Below are 22,243 nucleotides of genomic sequence, written 5' to 3'. Positions count from 1 at the left end.
AATTCCTAACGTGATCACAGTATTGTCGTTTGACCGTGACAGGTTTTTTAATCATTCATAAGTTGCGTTGTAAGATGAGTTAAAGCTGCTGAATCAGTTAAAGTTCAGCAGCCAGTTTTCACTTCCATTTAATTTAATTTTTTTTTTTGGTTTGTTGCAAAAATACATAAAGAGTTAACAAAACAGTTAACATGAAACTCTGTGAAATGTTTGAGGATGTGCCTGTTGGAAGTTATTTATCAGTGGTATTGAACACTTTCCATGTATAATTTATTGTACGAACTCACCAATTCCTCAAGGTTCTTTAAAATAAAAACATTTTATTAGCAGTTATTTCATTTGAAAATGCTAATTTAACTACCCATCAGTGTTTACTTGGTCAGGCTTTTTTCACCTCTGTTTGTTTGTTTTTCTATTATTTAAATTTGACCCAGAAGTTCATTAGAAGTGATAAAATAAAAAATTGTAACAGAACAGATGGAGTATTCAGCCGTCTTGGAGTCCCTGAAAGGAGTCCTGTATGGGGCTCCAGTGGGGAGCCCCATACAGGACTCCATTGTTCTGCTGGGGGACTTCAACGCATACATGGGCAATGACAGAGACACCTGGAGAGGTGTGATTGGGAGGAACAGCCTCCCCGATCTAAACCCGAATGGTCATTTGTTGTTGGACGTCTGTGCTAGTCACAGACTGCCCATAAAGAATACCATGCACAAAACGTAAGGATGCTCCTAAGTGTACATGGTACCAGAGCACCCTAGGCCAAAGATCAATGATCAATTTTGTCATCGTATCATCTGATTTGAGCCCACATGTTCTGGACACTCGGGTAAGGGAGGGGCAGAACCGTCAACTGATCACCATCTGGTGGTGAGTTAGATCAGAGGGTGGGGAGGACTTTGAACAGACCTGGTAAGACCAAACGGATAGTGTTGATGAACTGACATCTGTACAGAAATGCTGAAGGCTCTGGGTGTGGAGGGATTGTCTTGGATGAGACATCTCTTCAACATTGCGTTGAGGTCTGGGACAGCGCCATAAGAGTGGCAAACTGGGGTGGTGGTCCCCATATCAATCAATCAATTTTCAATCAATCAATCAATTTTATATATATAGCGCCAAATCACAACAAACAGTTGCCCCAAGGCGCTTTATATTGTAAGGCAAGGCCATATGTAAAAACATGGACCAGAGAGTGTGTACCAATTACAGGGTCATCACGCTACTCAGCCTCCCTGGTAAAGTAAATTCCAGGGATGCTGGAAAGGAGGATCGCCCCTCGGATTGAAGAGGAACAACGCGGGCTCTGTCCTGGCCGTGGAACAACTGACTAGGTCTTCACTCTCACAAGGATCCTGGAGGGTGCCTGGGAGTATACCCATACAGTCTACATGTGTTTTGTGGATTTGGAGAAGGCATATGATCGGGTACCCCAGGCGATACTGTGGGAGGTACTGCAGGAGTATGGAGTTAGGGCCATCCAATCTCTGTACTCACAAAGCGAGAGCTGTGTTCAGATTCTCAGCAGTAAGTCGGACTCGCTTCCGGTGGGGGCTGGCCTCCTCCAGGGCTGCACCTTGTCACCAATCCTGTTTGTGATATTCATGGACAGGATATCGAGGCATATTCGGGGGAGGAGGGTCTTCAGTTTGGTGGGCTCAGGGTCTCATCACTGCTTTTTACAGATGATGTGGTCCTGTTAGCTTCATCGGCCTGTGACCTCCAACACTCACTGGATCAGTTCATAGCCGAGTGTGAAGCGGTTGGGATGAGGATCAGCACCTGTAAATCAGAGGCCATGGTTCTTAACAGAAAACCGATGACTTGCCTACTCCAGGTAGGGAATGAGGTCTTGCCCCAAGGGAAGGAGTTCAAGTATCTCAGGGTCTTAGGGGACAATGGAGTGTGAGATTGACCAGAGAGTTGGTGCAACAGGGACAGTGTTGCATTCACTCTACCATTGCATTCACTCTACCGTACTGTTGTGACAAAAAGGGAGCTGAGCCAAAAGGCGAAGATCTCGATCTACTGGTCAATCTTTGGTTCTACTCTCACCTATGGTCATGAGGGTTGGGTCATGACCGAAAGAACTAGATTGTGGGTACAAGAGGCCAAAATGAGCTTCCTTGGGAGGGTGGCTGGTGTCTCCCTTCGAGATAGGGTGAGAACCTCGACCGTCCGTGAGGAGCTCAGAGTAGAGCCGCTGCTCCTTCGCATTGAGAGGAGCCAACTGAGGCGGTTAGGGATGCCCCCTGGGCGCCTCCCTAGGGAGGTGTTCCAGACACATCCAGCTGAAAGGAGACCCCGGGGAAGACCCAGGACTCGGTGGAGAGATTATATCTCCACACTGGCCTCGGAACGCCTTGGAATGCCCCAGTCGGAGGTGGTTATTGCAGCCCTGGGAAGGGAAATCTGGGGTCCTCTGCTGGAGTTGTTGTCCTTGTCCTTAACCCTGTTCGGGATAAGCAGTTGAAGATGATGATGAATCCAGAAAATTTTTAACAGCTTTTATCTGAGTAGCCCAGCTATGTTTTTGTCCTGATTAGCTTCTTTCTTGACAAGATTTTAAAATGTTACAACACAGTTTTAATGAAACGTGGATTTATACACACACACACACACACACATACATACATACATATATATATATATATATATAATTGCAGTAGATCCAATCATTAAATATTGATTTCTTCTTTTTATGAAGAAATATTTCTTCGTATATATTTTATGTCTTTAAGTCAAAACCTAGAGTGTAAATTCTGAAAACATTTCAGTGGTATTTGTGCCATGTGACTGTCAGCAAACACGATTTGACTGTAGTAGAATCATATTAAAATATATTGTGAGACAGTGATGACCAGTAGGAGTCAGTGTAGAGCAGGTGCTCATTTGCATCCAAATTTTATTGGACTGCAGGCTTTGACTTTGGATTTGACTTAAATAACTGGGTGTGTTGGAAAAAACGATGACTAAATCACAGTGCTCCAAGCCGTACAGTGAGTCAAAAGTTTCTAAGACACTTTCAAAACGTGCACCGATCAGAATAATGCTTTTAAGAAGTATTTTCTTCCAACAATTTCTCACTTTGTCTTTGATTACTCTTTGAGTAAACAGACCTGCAAAGTCTTCATAATATTTTAGCACTGGTATCTTTTTTTTTTTTTGGCGGTTACATTAACATACTTCCTCTATCAAACATCTTCCTTAGCAACAGATTACTGAACATCCCATTTTCAAATTTATTTTTATCTGTCCTGCAGAAAATGTCATCCTCAGCCAGCATGTTATCAGAGAAACCGTTCCAGTGCTCCATCTGCCTGCACGTGTTCACCGACCCGGTCACCACGCCATGTGGACACAACTTCTGCCAGTCTTGCCTCAGGGGCGTGTGGGACGACAGTCACGTCTGCCACTGCCCCACCTGTGAAAAATCATTCACTCCCCGGCCTGAAATAAGCATCAACACGGCTTTCAAAGAGCTGGCGGACATGTTCAGAAAGGCGTCCGTCACATTATCAGCTCCGCCGCCGTCTCCAGCCAAACCCGGCGAGGTTGTGTGCGACGTCTGTGCCGGGACAGGGCTGCAGCTGAAGGCCATGAAGTCGTGCCTGGTGTGCCTGACCTCGTACTGTGAAGCCCACCTGGACCCTCACCACAGGACCTCCACCCTGAAGCTGCACAAGCTGATTGAACCCGTGAACAACCTGCAAGACCGGATGTGCACGAAGCACGGCAAGCTGCTGTCGATGTTCTGCAGGTTGGAGCAGACGTGCGTGTGTCAGTTCTGTGCAGAGACGCAGCACAAAGATCACCAACTGGTTACAATAGAAGAAGAGAGCGCAGAGATAAAGGTATCGACCCAGATATGTTCAAATGCATGACCTTGAGTTGTGATATTCAATCAGATCTAAGGAAAATACAAATCAAGGATTTGAAAACATATGAGTAAATGTTTGAAACAAACTCTTATATGAGAGCGCCGTAATGAACTTCATCGTGCTGCAAAGACGTGCAAGCAGGTACCCACACTTTCACACCCACACGCTGGTAAAATACCTACAGCCGACCAATAGGTGATGCCGACTTATCGCACAGTTGAATTCTGGGTATCACTATAAGACATAAGAACAGGTGAGACCTGCGGTTGCCCTGTGGACTGGACAAGACAACAGTTACTTCCCCAGCCAAGGCCTGGACCCACTTAGATCTGAGTGGACTGACAATGCAGATAAAATGTCTTGTTCCAGCCCACAGACAGGTGGCAGGACTGGGAATGGAAGCAGGTCTACAAACGGAAGACAGAGGTCCACCTTAAACATCACTGTGCTGATGCCATCAGTACGGGAAGAAATATTCCTCACTCGAATTTCTTGAGTTTCTCCACATGGACACGTTTGGATCACAACGTATCTGCAGTATTTATTTTTTTATTTAGTAAAAGTGCTGGTAAGGTTCTCCTCTGCCAAACAACAAGCTTTTAATTGTCTTTTTTTCACGTTTAGGCTAAAATGAAAGACACTGAAGCTGAATTTCAGCAAATGATCGAGGAGCGTCTGAAGAAAGTGGAGGAGATGAAAGAGTCGATGCAGCTGAGCAGAGTGAGTCCTGGTGGGAATAAAAACAGCATCAGACCAGCACCACTACGTTCAAAATCAATCCAAAACTACAGACAAACCACCTGCTTCTCCACTTCTGAATTTACTGCAGAGATTTCAAAATGTCAACATTAAGACATACAAACTCGAATTTTCAAGATTTCAATCTGATTTTCATGAAAAAGAACAAAAAAGCAGCAAAACAAAAAATTGTGGAATGCAAATAAACAAATAAATAGAGAAAAAACTGAACACACACACACACACACACAGTACAAACACACATATATTAAGTTGATGAGCTGTATTATGTTGATTTTATATCCAAATGATGGAAAAAATAATACCTTTTTTAAATGACAGTTTGAATTCATTTTTCTCTCAGAGTGACTGATTTTTATATCCGTCTTTGTCAGTTTTTTCTGTCTTTGCGAAAGTGATTCCAACATCGTGAAGCATGTGTGCTCCAAAGTGTTTTTCCTGGTGTGAAAAATCCCCGTTTAGTGCCAAAAGAAGGATAAACGGTAAAAGATGCGTTGTTGTGTGTTGGGGGGTTTAGCTGGACATTTTGGTGTTGTTTTCTTTTCTTTGCTCTCCAGGTGGTATGCACACTGGTTTTTGTCTGTGGAGACGGTGCTGGCAGAAGATTCCTTCACCCTCATCAGCATTATTAGCTGCACCTGTGGATGATGCTCACGTGTAAACTTAAAGACTTTCAGCTGAAGCAGATAATGAGATGGCGTTCTGCATTTAAGCCATGAGTGGTTCAAGCAGAATTGCCGGGAACTCGACCTTGTGACGTTCGTTTGTGAGACGCTGAGGACCGCGCCTGGGTTTGACACATCGTGCCTGTGAAGGAGGACGGGTGAGGGACACATGCTGTCAGCACACATCAGAGGTGATGATTGTCTGAATAAGTGTTAACAGTAATTTGGTATTTTGTTACGCAGTATATTTGAACATTGATGAGAATTGTGCAGCTCGTTTCTCACTGCCGTGGCGTACGGAATGATGATCCTCCACCTGTTGTGAGAAGCTGCTCATTTACATAAAGCTTAAATTCAGACCTGAATGTGTTGCTGATAGTGTGTGCCTTTGAAGGATATTTGCTGTAGCTGTTGACTTACCTCACCTTTTCCATCCTTCACAGAGTCAGTTTGTCGTGTCCACCTGGGGGGTGTTCGGCGGTGAGTCTGGGTCCAGAAGCGTCGGGCTTCGATCCATTTGGGCGCTGGAGAGCGCGCCGTCCTTCACCTCGCCAGATAACCGCACATTTATGTTGTACACAGTTATTGCACAGAAGGAAAATAAATTTGTTTTGTTTTTGGAACCGCTTTCTGGTTATTTTAGCGCTGGGTTCAGTCAGACGCTGTTCGCGCTCCTCACCCCGCGTCTGCACATAACATGCGTGAAAGAAAAGCAGGCGAGGCAAATAATGTTTTCTTAAATCTCCAGGTGAGCAGAGAGGAGGAGATGCAGAAGAGCGAGCGTCTGTTTACATCGTTGATTCATGCCGTCCAGGGGAGACAGGCTGAAGTGCAGAAGGAGATTAAGGAGAAGCAGGAGGCTGCAGAGAGGAGGTCAGAGGAGCTGATCGGAGAGCTGGAGCTGGAACTCTCAGCACTTCAGAGGAGAAACTCTGAGCTGGATCAGCTGAAGAACAGTGACGACCACCTTTACGTCTTACAGGTCAGAGTGGGAGGCTTAGTGGTTAGCACTGTTGCCTCATAAAGAAGGTCATAGGATCGATTCCCACCTGTGGCCTTCCTGTGTGGAGTTTGCATGTTCTGCCCGTGTTTGTGTGGGTTTCCTCTCAACATCCAAACACATGCAGGTTAGAAGGATTGGAAACTTTTAAATTGTCTGTAGATGTGTGTGAGTGTGTTTGTTTATATGAGACCCTGCGACAGACTGGCGTCCTGCTGGGATTGTCTCCAACCCCCCCGCAACACTTAATTGAAGTAAGTTGAAGATGACATAGCTCAAAGCCAGTTTGTACCTTAATGGTACCAATTAAGGCGACTAAACAACACTTACAATCCAGCCCCAGTGTTCCATAGTCAGGTCAGAGTCAGCGAAGGATTATGCAGGGAGGGGTCAACATTAAAAAATGCTTCAGTGGCATTGAAAAGTATAACATAGTATTTGTCTGATTGTAAAGATTCCAAAAACATCTACTTTGGACTGTCTGTGGTTGAATGTTTTGGACTTATGGGGTAAAAATAGCAAGTGTGGCGACAAACACCAGTTTCAGTTTGTACAGGGGTCAAAAAAGTTGAGGTTGCTCCAGTTTTGGTTATGTCTATAATAACTACATCTTCATGAGGCATCGTTGTAAAGCACTTTGGATAAAAGTGTGTAAAAGTATGACATCAGTGTGCACAGTAGATGTTCATGTCCTGTTTTCTTGATATTTTTGCTTGGTGACAGAGGGTCCCTTCTGTGACCTCACTGCCTCCCAGCAGAGAGTGGGCTGAGATCAAAATCTATTCTGACCTCTGTACTGGCACAGTGAGGACCGCGCTGTCACAACTGGATGATACCCTGAAGAAGGAACTGGACAGTGTGAAGACAGATGGTAAGGTCACCTCCTGGTCTTGTGGAGATCAAAGCTCATTTATCGTTGCTGCTAAAACTGATTGGTTTTGTTGTTTTGGCAGAGCTGAAGAGGTTGAAGAAATATGTAGGTAAGATCAAAGAGAGAAACGAAGTATCTTCCAGCTTCACTGTCATTCATGTGTATTCTGTGTCTTATTGGATGGACTGGATTTCCATCTAATAAATATATGTAGTCCCAACTAAATTAAATTATCTTGCATGGATGTGCTTTTTTTGAGTTGGGGCTACATATATTTAATAGATGGAAATCTTGCACATAATTGAATTGAGTTCATCCAATGAGTAATTTTTTTAGTTGTACTTGAAAATTCACCTCTTGTAGAGGTGAACCTGATGTTTCATTAACTCCTAAGTAATTAGAAATATATATTTCAGTGAGGACTGGATTTAGTAGGAGAGCTAGAACTCCCCCACCCCCCAAGAACTAAACCAAACCACCTTTTTTAGGTTTTTTTTTTATATTACCTCAAAATGCAACAAGGTTGTTCTCAAAATAAAAAGTCATCTCAAGTTGGGTATTCAAGACGGTGTCAAAAATGGCTGCCAAACGGGGGGAGGGGGGGTGTCATTTTAAAATCCATTAAAATGATATATAAAGGACTGAATTGTAAAAAATATTCTCCAAGAACAAAATTTTTTGGTGTCAATGAATACATACACTTGTGCTGAAATAATTTCATTCACGAGTTTTGAATTTAAAATTGCATGAAAAATGGCCGTCAAATGACCATTTTTCATCAAAATGCATCATAGCAGCAAAAGAACGTCATATTTTTTGTGGCCAATTTGGTCGCCATCTTGAATATCTGGCTTAAGGCCTGTTTTTGTTTTTTGGGAACATCCTGATCATGCTTTGGGGTCATGAAAGGAACTCAAAGAAGTGGTTTCATTTCGTCCTGGGCTATAAAGGAGGTGGTTGTCACTCTCCTACTAATAGATTTGTTGTAGTCTTTGTAGATTTTGCATAACTTGAACTATGTCTTATCTCCCTAGTGGATATTGTTTTAGACCCGGACACCGCCCATCCAAACATTGACCTGTCACCTGATGGTAAGCAGGCGGGTCGTGGCGAGCTGATGCGAATCATCCCTGACATCCCCCAACGCTTTAACCCTGTCATCTGCGTTCTCGGCAAGAGGGGCTTCCTGACTGGGAGGATCTACTTCGAGGTTGGTGGATTTGTCTGAGTACGACTTGATTTACTCGATCTTGAATGAATCAGCAGTGCGGCTAAGAGCTGTAGAAACCCGGACAGAATATTTTCAGTTAGTCAGGGGAATCCCCTGGATGGACAGAACGTTTGGATCATTTGAGTTTTGGACACTTTCCCATATCTTGTCAATCTGAGTCACATGGAACTTGTTTTGTCTTATTGATTAGGTTTCAGTTGGGACAAAGACCTACTGGGACATTGGGGTCGTCAGAGAGTCTGTCAACAGAAAAGGGAGGATCACCTCCACCCCAGAAAATGGCTACTGGACGGTGAGACTCAGGAATGGGGAAGAATACCGTGCTCTGGACTCCCCCTCAGTTCCTCTTGCCCTCAAAGAGAGGCCGCTGACTGTTGGAGTGTTTATGGATTACGAAGGGGGGACAGTGTCGTTTTTTAACGTAGAAGCCAGTTCTCACATCTACACCTACGATGGATATTCATTTACCGAGAGGATGTTCCCCTTCTTCAGCCCCGGTGTTTGTGATGAAGGGAAGAACACGGCACCATTAGTCATCCTGCCTGTCAATCAGGACATGTAGGCTCTGGATTGAAGCCTTGAATCTATTTTCATGCTGTGTGGGTGATTGTCCTTTAAATAGTTTATGTTTGTAGAAGCAACCGCACTTACAATATGATGCTTTCAAAGCAAAGTGTGAAATACATCATTATCACGTGTCTGTGGTTTTGATTGTTGTTTCTGGGTTATGTCAAGTTTGTATGTCAGTTATCTTTCTCAGATTTTTCCAGTTTTTCTGTCAAAATCCCTCCTTGATTTACCCTGATTTAAATATTTTGGAGGGCACAGCTATGTCAGTTTTTCTGTGAATAATTATATCCTCATATCGCTGAGATAATTTGGCGTATGGATATTGCTAACCAGTGTATTATTCACCATGTAGGTATTATGTTGCCAACATAATACCTACATGTTTTTTCAAAGCTGATATTACAAGATCTGTCAGAAATTTCACAACCCTAACATCGTTGGACAAAGTGTGTTCATTTACTTAAACATGAACCATTTGCGTAAAGGCAAGAGCATGACCATGAGCTTCAGTAATGACCAAATGTGCTTCTTCATGCGTGACTTGAAGAGCCAATCTGTTTTTTTTTTCTGAAACAGTGTTGCATCATTGTAATGTTTAACCACCAAAAACTAAAATGCAAAAGTGTGACCTTGAGCCTCAACAGCAATTAATGTATCCAAAGGTGTTTATATTGTATTTAAGACCACTATTTGCACCATGAGTCTGTTTTCCCTCAAAGTACACAACTAAAAGCACTGTGATTCAGTAAACTAAAAATACGAGGTCTGTCAATAAAGTATAGGTCCTTTTTATTTTTTTCAAAAACTACGAGGTCTCTTAGATAATAAACCGACCCTTTTATTATTTTTTTTAACTATATGGATTTGAATGACATGCGATTACACCATGCGATTATGGGGTGTTTCTGTCGGTGTAAGGACTTCCCACGGAGCGGGACGTCCTGCAGCGCTTCCAGGCGCTGTCGTCGGCCTGTTTCGAGCTGAAAACATCCTAATTTAAGGCTTAATTCACCCAGGACATCGTGAGAGAACAGAGAAGATTCAGAAGAGGCCGGCATGAGGAATTTATGCGGACATTCCACTGTTTAAGGACATTTTTTTAATGAAAGACGTACGCGCAAATTCGCCGAGTCGTTTCTGTGACGACTCGGCAAATCTGTGTGCGCCGCGACAGGAAAAACACCTCCGTGTTGAAAACCATTTGTAGAATTCAGGCGGCTTTTAATGGCTTTCAACAAGTGAGTAACTGAGAAATTGTTTAACAGCTTGGGCATGTTCCAACTTGTCCGTTAAGATTTCCAACGGAGGTGTTTTTCCTGCCGCGACCCCCCGCGGTCGGGTCCGGCCCGACATGCGACTCTGCCCGCACGTTCTTTCATTACAAAATGACCGTTAACAATGGAATGTCCGAATAAACTCCTCATGCCGACTTCTTCTGAAAGTTCTCTGTTCTCTGACGACTTACTGCGTCAACAGAGCCTGAAATGTGGAAGTTTTCAACTTGAAACGGCGAGATGCTTCCGCCTCGAAGCGCAGATCGCCGTCAGGCGCCGTGGACCGTCCTTAAAGCGACACTACCAGACCAAAATCTCTCATCAGCCGTTAAAATTTTTACCGAAAACCAGCTGAATTTATTGAATGGTGTCCACTCAGTTGTGCCTTACAGTTTTGAAAAAATTTTTATCAAACAAAGCAACAGTCTCTGAGCCATTCCTAAACAATGAAAAAAATCGACGAGCGGGTGGACGACTCCTCACTCAAAGACTGCCCACAGGCGAATGACGTAACCGACAGGCGTGAAAAAACTCTCGCATGCCCACGAGGGTTCAAGCATGTCTGATGTAATCACACGTGATTCAAATCCATATGGTTTTTGAAAAAAATAATAAGGTCGGATACTTTTCTAATAGACCTCGTATATGGATTTCATTCATATGTTTTTACGTCAGACATGCTTGAACCCTCGTGCGCATGCGTGAGTTTTTCCACGCCTGTCGGTGACGTCATTTGCCTGTGAGCACTCCTTGTGGGAGGAGTCATCCAGCCCCTCGTCGGAATTCCTTTGTCTGAGAAGTTGCTGAGAGACTGGCGCTTTGTTTGATCAAAATTTTTTCTAAACCTGTGAGACACGTCGAAGTGGACACGGTTCGAAAAATTAAGCTGGTTTTCGGTGAAAATTTTAATGGCTGATGAGAGATTTTGAGGTGATACTGTCGCTTTAAGGACTTCCCACGGAGCGAGACGTCGCGCAGCACTCTCAGGCGCCGTCATCAGCCTGTTTCAAGCTGAAAACCTCCACATTTCAGGCTCTATTGATCCAGGACGTCGTGAGAGAACAGAGAAGTTTCAGAAGAAGTCGGTTTCAGCATTTTATCCTGATATTCCACTGTTAAAGGAGATTTTTTTAATGAAAGGCGTGCGGACGGGTCCGCGCCTCGGGACGCAGCCGGAAAAACACCTCCGTGTTGATAACCATTTGTAAAATCCAGGCGGATTTTGATGGCTTTCAGTGGAGTGAGTATATGAGAAATTGTTTAACAGCTGGACATGTTCCTACTTGTCCTTAAGGCTTCCAACAGAGGTGTTTTTCCTGTGGCGGAGCGTCGCAGCGGCTGCAAGCCGACGCTGCAATCCGCCCGCACGTTTTTCATTAAAAAAAAATCTCCTTTAACAGTGGAATATCCGGATAAAATGCTGAAACCGATTTCTTCTGAAACTTCTCTGTTCTCTCACGACGTCCTGGATCAATAGAGCCTGAAATGTGGAGGTTTTCAGCTTGAAACAGGCTGACGACGGCGCCTGAGAGCGCTGCGCGACGTCTCGCACCGTGGGAAGTCCTTAAAGCGACAGTATCACCTCAAAATCTCTCATCAGCTGTTAAAATTTTCACCGAAAAGCAGCTTAATTTTTCGAACCGTGTCCACTTCGATGTGTCTCACAGGTTTAGAAAAAATTTTGATCAAACAAAGCGCCAGTCTCTCAGCAACTTCTCAGACAAAGGAATTCCGACGAGGGGCTGGACGACTCCTCCCACAAGGAGTGCTCACAGGCGAATGACGTCACCGACAGGCGTGGAAAAACTCACGCATGCGCACGAGGGTTCAAGCATGTCTGACGAAAAAACATATGAATGAAATCCATATAGTTTTTGAAAAAAATAAAAGGACCTATACTTTATTGACAGACCTCGTATGTTATGCCGTGATCAGTACATATGAAATCACTGCTGTTGCTGTCTTATTTTTCAGTAAATAAGTCAAATGTTTTCAAACTCTTGTCCTGTTTGGCTGGAAAAATGTGTAGTACCTTGTTTTGCAAACACTTTGCATTTTTTCAACATTAATTTCAGGGGCTGTTTTGCATTCATATATATATATATATATAAAATTATTATATTATTACATATATATGTGTTTTATTTAAACAATCCAAAAGAGAGCTGTGTCTGTAAACCTGTAGCTGAGGTGTTGAGTAGAAATCACACAATCTCAGACTGAACCACTGCTAACACACTAAAGAAGAAATCTTACATGTAGTCTGTGAAGTTTTCCGAGCAGGGGTGGTGGCCAAGTGGTTAATGCGCTTGGTTTCAGTTCAGAAGGTTCCGGGTTCAAATCCCACCCCTACCACATTTCTCCATGTAATGTGGAGTTGCGTCAGGAAGGGCATCCGGTGTAAAATTTGTGCCAATTCAACATGCAGATCCACCTTGGAGTTGCTGTGGTGACCCCGAGTGCAAACAAGGGAGTAGCCGAAGGGACTTACTAGTCTGTGAAGTTTTCCAATTTTTGCAGGAATCCAAGTTAGATTTTTTTTCAAATGTATGGTTTGATCCCTGGCATTTACTGTCTATATCCCTAAGTGCCTTTGAGTAAGACAACAAACCTCCTATTGCTCCTTGCAAGCTCCAGCTCCAGGTACTGGTGCGGCTGAATGTGAGGCTAAATTTCAAATGTAATTTGCTAAAAAAAAAAAAAAAAAAAATCTGAAATATAAATATTTGCAATTTTTAAACATAACTAAGCAACCTGCATTATTATTATTTATTCCATCCATCTTCTTTGAGGAGAACATGCAAACACCACACAGAAAGGCCACAGGTGGGAATCAAACCTACGACCTTCTTGCCATGAGGCAACAGTGCTAACCACTAAACCACTGTGCCGCCATTATAATTATTATTGAATTTAAATGGATTTTGTTGTTTCTCTTGTTGCAGGTGCTTCAGTGAAGTATAACGGTCAGACTGAAGCTGAGTGCCGGTGACGTTTCTTTAGATATGACAGATTCAGCTGTGACTGACAGCATCCTGACACAGGTAATGCAATTTTAAATTTCCACACAACAAATTCTGTCTGGTTTTGCATTCTTTTTCTGTATGTGTGGTCACATTTGATAAATTCCACTCTGAACTGCTGTACATCACTTTTTTGTTGCACAGATGGAGAAGAAGCTGCAAGACGACGTTTTAAAGGCATCAAACTGAGCTCCAGAGAAAGACAAGAATTAAGAAACACTTTATTTATGGGAACAGAAACAAAATTCTTTTGACTTGTTTTGCCATTTTTACTGTCAACAAAACAGCAGAGGATCAGTGCAACTTTAAGAATATGAATTTCATGGGAGAGTTCTGTTACAGTTTATTTTTAAAGTCAACTTAAAGGGGTCATACTGTGTATTTTTCTTTGCCTTTCTCCAAGCATTTAGTTAAATATAACTGATGTTAAATATCCTTACAGTCCCATAATTCAGTGATTGTACGTGTAGAAACTTCCCAAGAAAACCTGATACAGCTTGTTTCAGACTTCTGTTACCTATGTCACGGAAGTGCTAACGCTAACCCTGTAGTGACTTCCATGAGCTCGCTGAAATATTCTCAGGCTGTGGGGGGAAAACAAAGATGGACATGTCTGCAGAAGTGCCTGAAGATGCTGTCATATCAAATCATGGTCAATGTATACATTTTAGACATCATATTATCAATAATCTGTTTACACTAATGTCTAGAGGTGTTTTGCTGTGGCTGTCTGTTAGCTTTAATAGATCTCACACAGTTGAAAAACAGTTCATAAATGGTTTCTGAAAGAGTCATATATTTAATGGATGTAATATCAGTTTGCTGCATAAACATAAATGTGTTTGGACTTAAAATATAACATTTATGCCAGTTTGAAGTGTTTTATGATGTTTGCGTTGTACTTGTAATTCCACTGATTTTACATTCTAAACAGCAACATGTTTTTTTTCTAAATTAACAATTGGAAATGAAGATAAACATGTCAAGACACTTTTAAATAAAGAGATGACTGACCTCCAGTAAAATACAAAGAGATGTAGTTATTTAGAACTGAAGTGTATGTTAAACTGACATTAAATATCCTCATTCATATATCTTAATTCATAATTATTATTTTCTTTTTAATTAATTAATTTATAAGTGTTTGGTCATATTGTTGCAGATGATGATGCCTGAGTTTGGTGAAGGTTTTGTGCCTTGGTTTACATTTTGTGCAGCTATAATTTCTGATTCTAATTAGGTTGAAAAATGTTTGATAATAATTCTTAGCTAATAAGTCGATTTAACAAAAAAAATCAGATGTAAAATCCTTGGTCCATTTCTAAACTATTTTTAATGCAATTTAAAATGAGAATTAAAAAAAAGCATGAGAAAAAGTACAGAATGCGTGTGGCTTTTGGGAGAAAAAGCTTGCAGTTACGGCACCTTACCACTAGAGGCAGCCGAGCCGGATGGCCGACGCGGAGATGATTTTTACGTCAAGCGGAGTGGGAGGGGTCTGTCTCTTTCCAAGATGGCGGTGACCATAGACAACAGCAATGCTGTCCAGGCGACAAAGAGAAAACATCTGGGGATTCCTGAAGCGGTGTTTGTGGTGCGTAAAGGTGCACATGTTGCACTGAGTCAGAGTTCAGCGGCTCGATGACGGGGTTAAAAAGGCGAACTTGTTCTGTCAGCGTTTTTGCGGGATCATCATGGTTGTTAGTGGCTAAGCTAACACAGCTAGCTGGGCGTCTGCTCAGCTCCTTTTATGGAAATAAGCGACGAAAACTGCCATTTATTCCCCATTCTGCCTTTTATTCTTTAATTCAGATGAACAAACGGTGGCCGAGTTGCTGTATGAGGGTTATTTACGTTACGTTGTCATTCTGGGGGTTCGAACCAACAACCACTAAATCACTGTGATTCACTTTATTTCCAGAAATAGTGACGCATTTTACTTAAACTTAGTTAGATGAAGCAGACCCATATCCAAAATTGTCACTAACAAACGTATTTTAAATACAGACATGAGATGTTTATTTTATTTTATTTTTTTTAAGGAATCATATGGGTTTTTGTTAAGTCTGTGTAATCCTGGAACCTTGTTACATGTTAACATTTTGCAGTATTTAACACCTTGCATTGGTTACACAGGAGTGTTTGCCGAAAAGAAGAAAAGCCCTGTTGGGTCATTCTACGTCAAATAACGAAAAACCTCCTGACGTCTCTCAGACGTCTGTAAATGTTTGTTGGATGATTGGAATTCATGAGAAACACCCAGAGCTAGAGCCTGATCATTTTGGATGATATGAGTCCTTCAGGGCAGCACAGTGGCTTGGTGGTTAGCACTGTTGCCTCACAGCAAAAAGGTCATGGGATCAATTCCCACCTGTGGCCTTTCTTTGTGGAGTTTGCATGTTCTCCCCGTGTTTGTGTGGGTTCCCACAGAGTGGTCCCGCTTCCTCCCACATCCAAAGACATGCAGGTTCGGTGGAGTGGAAACTTTAGTCTGTAGGTGTGCGTGCGGGTGTGAATGTATTTGTCTATATGTGACCCTGCGACAGACTGGCGTCCCGTAACTTGAGTAAAGGTGCCCTGATACTTGCACAAGTTTGATCCACGGACTTGCACACACTCTGCCGTGTAAACCGTTGTAAACTGCGCAGCTTCATGCACTTGCACAAAGAAAATTTTGAAATGTTCAAAATCTCCATCACGCATTAATTACATGAACTTCAAGTGAACAGTGCACAAACAGTTCAAAAACACTGCATGTGAGTGTGAGTGATTGCGTCAGCACACCGCATCAGAGTGCAGCTCATCTGAATAATTATAATGAAATATTAAATCTATCATAAACGTACTTTTACAACTACTTATAAGAACAAATGAACATGCAACTCTTTTACCAAGCTGTTACAAGCAAAACATTACAAACAATTACCTTTTTAGAGGGTTCCATATGTGTTCTCCACCTCATTAAGTGCAGGGGGGGTGGCAGCTGGAACAGTCTCCTGTTATTCCAGAAGCGATTAGAAGTATTTTCAACAGCCACCTCAGAGAGAAAAAGATTAATCCGCTACAAAATAATTATTTTATATACGCAGCGTCCAGCGCACAACCCATGGCATCCAACTGGGAACACAGCAGTTGGGATCGTCACGACGAAGTGCGTGCAAGTGCGAGGATCAAAGTTGTGCAAGTATCAGGGCACCTTAAGCAGTTGAAGATGAGTGAGTGAATATGATGAGCCCTTCATGAATGTAATATAGGCACAATGTGATAGTTATTTTTGTAAATATGAAAAGTTTTGTTTTACTGAATACACAATGCAGAAAAAACCTTAAGCTGTTAGAAATGGCATCATTGCATTGTTTGTCCAGCAGAAGATGCTCCGTCAGTATTGTTTATGAAGTTGTCAAGCATGGCTGGGACCCCCATCGCCCCTTGTTCACATTAGCTACAACAGGCAAAGGAAGAGCGACCAGCTGACCTTCATTATCAGTCAGAGTGGGCGTTGCACGGTGGCAAGAGAGAAGTGGTCGCTATACCTCCACCTAGACGGGGCCAAAATAGGCAAGAAGTCTGTTTTATGCAAATGCTGAGCAACGTTACAGGGCGGCTGCCAATCCAAGTGAAGGCAGTGTGATGTATGTTCGTTATATTTAGTTACTTATAATAAAGAACGTGTTTAAACTGTAGAACATAAAGTCCAAATTGCATACTTTGTCAGTGAGGGATTGATAACAAAATGTTTGGAATCATTGCCATTTTTAATGTTCATATCAACAGATATATCTGTGCTGTATGATTTTTTTTTTTTACACTGTAATATGTATCATATTGGTCAACCTCTACCTAGAACTGTCATATTTTCTGCAAATGAGTGCACCCTCGCTATTTTAAATACTCACTGTTTGTAACGCAACTACCTTTGCTAACACTTCCTGAAAAGGATGTGTGAATTCCCCAAGAGGGATTTCAAATGGAAAGTGAAAATGAAGTGCAAAGCATTACAACTTCTAGAGATTAATTTATTTCAATACCAAGTTCAAAATTAAATTATCCAGTGAGTAGGTGCCCATTCAGATAGTTTCTTTAAAACAAGGAGAGAGAGAAAAAAAAAATCAGTCGTTGGACATGTTACAGACATAATTGTTCACATAAATGACCGGAAATAAGGTTGAAGCCATAAACATTAATTTGATAGAACATTTTGTTTTAGAAACATTTACGTGTTTGGTCTTGTGATGAGTTGTCATTTGTAAATTTATTTGACACTGGTTGTTAGCTGTGGTGATTGAGTAGTTGCACGGCTGTCTGTTGGCTTTTACAGGAAGATGTTGACTCTTTTATGAAGCAGCCAGGCAATGAGACGTTAGACACGGCACTGAGGAAGCTGGATGAGCAGTACCAGAAGTACAAGTACATGGAAGTCAACCTGTGTCAGAAAAAACTCAGGTAAAGTCAGGGTGCAAAAATGCAAATAAACTACTATTCTGTTGTCACAAAGCACAAGCACAGGCCCTGAAAGCCAAAACTCACAGCAGGACCTTACAAACGTGTCTACATCCATCATCTCACAGTGACACCCACACTCGTTTTAGGATGTGTGAGGCTGTAATAATGATCGCCTTCCCCCCTGTTTTTTTTTAACTAAATTTTTTTTTTCTTAGGTTGAAAAACCAGATCCCACAAATCAAACAGACGCTAGAAATTCTACGACATATGCAGAAGAAAAAGGTTTGTTTGTAATTATTATAATGTCAAAGCTACAAATACTGCAGCTAAATCCTGAAACGGAACATTTTTGTTTTCTATTCCAGAGTGCTTGATGTAGCTTGGTTGCTAGCTGACGTGCTGTAACTTTGGTCAAGACCCAGTCTCACTTTCATGCATATGCGTTCGTTAAGGTTTCTGTCTAAAAATGTGATAAACTAGCGTGTGTAAAGTTCATGTTTGGCTATGAATTATGGCGTAATGGGGTCGGGTTTGTACCATGTGACGTATGCAGTAATTACTAGGGCGCACCGATCTTATAACTTTAAGGCAACTTTGGTGAATTTGCAACAGCTGTCTGTGATGTCATGGCTTGAATGACATTACCGGGCTGCATAAAAATTCAAGTGATTACCAACAAAGTATGTCAAAATTTACAAAGGAAAAAGTCAGCATCTTGAACGTCATGTAGCTCAGCCTCGGCTGTCATAGTGTGAAGCAGATTAGAGTTCATGAATCCCCCTGGACGGGGCGCCAGTGTGACGTAGGTTAAAGGGAGTTGGGCTACCAATATGTAGACTTGGATTTGATTCTGGGCAGTGTTACTCGTGTGCTTGGAGAGAATGCTTCATCTGCATTGTCCCACTCCACCCAGCTGTAAATTGGCACCAGTCTTGGCTGGGGAAGTAACCTGTGATGGACTGGTGTTGAGGGGGAGTCATAGACTCTCATCCTCTTGGTCCTGAAGCACCAACACCAGTGGACTTCAGGATCTACATCGGATTTATTGCACATACACCCACATTTAAAACTGGTCCATGACACAGTGACTAAACACCCTCTCAGACCGTCTAAGGTCTTCACAGGAGGACTCGGGTTTCAAACTGTGACACGGGATACATATCCATGAAAGTGCGAAAATAGCTTCACAAACGGAAGCTTCTTTTAAATTTGGAAATCAAATTGAATTTTCAACATTATTTTGCTCACATTTTTCATAGTGTTCGTAGAGAATTTAAGTTTTATAGAATTCTAGGTGGCTTTTTTTGTAGATTAATTTACTTTTTTAAATTTTTGGCAGGACACCACAGAGCCCATGGAAACACACTTCTTATTGGCTGACAATGTTTACTGTAAGGCCTCGGTGCCACCCACTGACAAAGTCTGCCTGTGGTTAGGGGTAAGTGGAGCTTCAAAACGAAAACAACTTTTACTCACAGAAAATGTGTTGCTGAAAAACAAAAATACAACTTCATCATTCTTCATGGTTTCTTATAGCAGTGAAGTAGTTAACTCCACCAATTTAAGGAGTTCAAAATACCAAGTCTGTACAGACCGTCCTTAGGGGGGAGCTGTCTGCTCACAGGGAACTGGACCCCCTTTGGCCCCCCCAAGAAGAGCAGTAAAATGTGCCATTTTTCAAATTGATTGATTTATTGCAGGAAATCTGTTAAATAACTTTTTCTTCTCTTAATTTTGCATCAAGTGTCAACTGACACAAAGATTTTCATGGAACATGAATCATTCTAAAGGCCCCCATACCCCCCCCCCCCCCCCCAAAAAAAAAAAAAATCCCCGGTTCTCAAAAACTATTCAGTGAATTCTTCAGAAATGTTGCACATATGTTCCTTGGGTGACTATCTGGCCATGATAAGTTGGACTTTTTGAATCCCTGTGCCCCCCCCCCCCCCCCCCCCCCCATAAGGATAAAAGATTTCAGGCACAAACATACAAATTACTTATTTGATGGTTTGATGGCACTTTAACCATATTTGGTCCAAATTTCTGTTTTTGTTGAAGGTCCTTCAGGTTCTGTTGACCTTTTTTGTTTGTTTGTTTGTTTTTTGTCTCCTTTTCTGAGAACACTTGGCATATTTTCCCTTGAGAAATCGATTATTAGTGAATCATTTTATATTTTTTGAGCTCCATCTTCTCTAAATGTTTCTCGAGCAGAAGGTTTCGTCCTCTCATAAGCCGTTGTTTCAGTGGTTTGACATCATTCACAACCCAGAAATGTCCCCTGTAGGCGAACGTCATGCTAGAGTATGACATTGATGAAGCCCAGGTGCTGCTTGAGAAGAACCTGTCCACAGCTTCCCGGAACCTAGAGACACTTGAGGAGGATCTGGATTTCCTGCGAGACCAGTTCACCACAACAGAAGTCAGTATCCTTCCAACTAAAGCTGTGGTTTGTCCACATTGGTTTGAATATATCTGGTGGATACCCAGGAGTATTGGTTTGATAGTTCCACCCCCACATTGGACTTTTTGTTTGAATCGGTGTACTTGTGGTGATTTGCTCGATGTACATCCTTTTCCTGTTGTTGCTTAACCTGTTGCTCCCCTCAGACATGGCACGGGTCTATAACTGGGACGTGAAGCGACGGACCAGAGACAACCTCCTCAAATCAGTGGACCAGTCTTAACATTGGCAGGACAGTGTCCACACCCCCATTTCTCCTTAATCAGTTAAATGCCCCCCAAACTCCCCCGTACTTCCAGCTCGGAGCCCGTTTGAGTGAACGCATGCTTATAAGTGTTAGCTTGATTGAAATCAGAGACGCTGTTTTGAAGACGTGCAGGAGCCATGCATCACGAAATCACACGCACCTCCGAATAAATCCACTTCTCCACCTCGGACGACCTCTGCCGTGATTTCCCTTGTTTTGCTTCTTTTTAAAAATATGTTTTTCAAGTTAAAAAAAAAAAGAAGAAGAAAAAGAGAGTTTCAAGTTGGTTCTGGTTATTTTTGACACATTGGTAATTTTCTGTATTTTCACAATTTATTTTCCTGATCACATGTTCCATGGAGGAACATTTACTGATTTCCTCCTCGTTTGCCGAAGTAGCACCGGATTTTTAAGCAGATGAACCATCTGTGAGTTTTGTGCCCTGTCACTCCTCTTCCCCACCTCTAATTCCATTTTCTCCTCTTTTTTGCTGTTCTATTTATATGACTCCTCTCTGTGTCCTCAGTCAGCGAAGTAAAAGGTCAACTTTTGGGCAAAATTATCTGATCTTAACCTGGTGGTCTGTGTGTTTGTCTGCTGATGACAACTTGTCATTTTCAAGGCAATTTTTTTTCTTCATTTCTAATTTATTTAGGCACTTATTGATTTTATACTCCATGTTTTTTGTCCTCTGTCGCGGGATTCTTCTAAGTGCCTGTGTCCACCCAGTGGCAATGTTTGGAACTGCATCATAGCGCGTGTAATATTAAAAATAAATCCACAGCCTGAGTCGCCATTACATTTCGTATGAAGAAAAATAAGTGCAATCTTAGGGGGAGGGCACACTCAGCAGGGAAAAAACAATATCATTGATGCTTTCTGTAAAGTATATGAACAACTTGTTTGTGCTGTACTGTTTATTTCTGTAAATAATATGCAGGACTTGACATCAAAGTTTAAACATTTTGTTTGCTGCTGCATAAATCATAATATAATAGAGCAATGCAGCATGTGTCCAATTACTTTTGGTCCTTAAATGGGGTCTACAGTGATGGGGCTTTAATTCTGCCCAGTGCACACGTCCAAAACTCTTGCGCTTAATGTCAAAATGCTAAAAAAGGAAAACAAGAAATTTTTTTTAAGTCACATTTTATTTTTTGTACATTTCAGATAAGTAGAGCAAAGGAGAGACTGTCCCCGTTAACCTGGCACAACTCAGGACAGTGGTTATAATGCCTGTACAGGTCAGAGGTCAAAGTCAGAAGGTAATTTACTGTACCACGGCTCCTCTGAGAAGAAGGGTTACGTTAGTAACCGCACACGCACACACACACACACACACACCCGAGCTTCTTCTCGACACCAAACTTGATGACGAATCATTTTCTTCCAAAATGACAGAAATGACAGCTGCACTCCAAAAGTGGCACAAATTCATTAAAACCTCACGTAAGTTACGGTGGGGGGGGGAGGGTAGTCATCATTTAAAATGTGGATCCAAACATGAGCACAGTTTTAATCTTCTGTATTCCTGAGTGGGAAAAGGGGTTTAAGTAAGTGGAACAAAAACATGAAGGCATTAAGCCGTTCGGAAGATTGTTGCAAATCAAGCTTCTGTCTGGCAGCGTTTCACTGGTTTAAAAAATAAAATAACGCAAATGTGTGGAAAAGAGCTGTCATTATTGAAATGTTACGATCACATCATTAAAGCTTTTAGATGATCTGTCACTTTGACTGGAAATGTTTCCACACACTAAAATTTTCTCACTCATAAATGAAGGAAATTCTGCAGAATGGGACAATGAAATGATGCCTGCG

The 22,243-nt window shown here is 42.0% G+C and overlaps 2 protein-coding genes across 2 annotated transcripts in view; both read left to right on the top strand.

Annotated features, from left to right (window-relative positions):
- LOC117504727 (E3 ubiquitin-protein ligase TRIM39-like) overlaps positions 1-9,689 on the top strand; it is a 34,917-nt gene extending 25,228 nt beyond the window's left edge. The window contains exons 3-9 of the mRNA XM_034164227.1: positions 3,264-3,854; positions 4,506-4,601; positions 6,054-6,287; positions 7,029-7,176; positions 7,259-7,285; positions 8,211-8,386; positions 8,598-9,689. Of these exons, the coding sequence (XP_034020118.1) occupies positions 3,267-3,854; positions 4,506-4,601; positions 6,054-6,287; positions 7,029-7,176; positions 7,259-7,285; positions 8,211-8,386; positions 8,598-8,969 (1,641 nt within the window). The 5' untranslated portion in view covers positions 3,264-3,266 and the 3' untranslated portion in view covers positions 8,970-9,689. The remainder of the gene's footprint in view (positions 1-3,263; positions 3,855-4,505; positions 4,602-6,053; positions 6,288-7,028; positions 7,177-7,258; positions 7,286-8,210; positions 8,387-8,597) is intronic.
- A 5,062-nt stretch (positions 9,690-14,751) lies between these two features.
- Positions 14,752-20,995, top strand: vbp1 (von Hippel-Lindau binding protein 1). Its single transcript, XM_034164162.1, has 6 exons — positions 14,752-14,868; positions 17,593-17,717; positions 17,933-17,999; positions 19,057-19,155; positions 20,002-20,140; positions 20,325-20,995. The coding sequence occupies exons 1-6, from the start codon at positions 14,788-14,790 to the stop codon at positions 20,399-20,401; spliced, it is 588 nt and encodes a 195-aa protein (XP_034020053.1). The 5' UTR covers positions 14,752-14,787; the 3' UTR covers positions 20,402-20,995.
- Positions 20,996-22,243: the final 1,248 nt, after the last annotated feature.

This window comes from Thalassophryne amazonica, chromosome 23 (genome assembly GCF_902500255.1).
Source record: "Thalassophryne amazonica chromosome 23, fThaAma1.1, whole genome shotgun sequence".
In the NCBI taxonomy this organism is placed as follows: Eukaryota; Metazoa; Chordata; class Actinopteri; order Batrachoidiformes; family Batrachoididae; genus Thalassophryne; species Thalassophryne amazonica.
Note: the sequence above shows the minus strand (reverse complement) of the source record. Positions and strands in the feature narration are given on the sequence as shown.

Excerpts from the sequence above, each read along its gene's own strand:
- vbp1 (XM_034164162.1), top strand. The coding sequence starts at position 14,788 with ATGGCGGTGACCATAGACAACAGCAATGCTGTCCAGGCGACAAAGAGA. Across the intron at positions 17,718-17,932 it reads CTGTGTCAGAAAAAACTCAG|GTTGAAAAACCAGATCCCAC; the intron begins GTAAAGTCAGGG and ends TTTTTTTCTTAG. Across the intron at positions 19,156-20,001 it reads AAGTCTGCCTGTGGTTAGGG|GCGAACGTCATGCTAGAGTA; the intron begins GTAAGTGGAGCT and ends TGTCCCCTGTAG.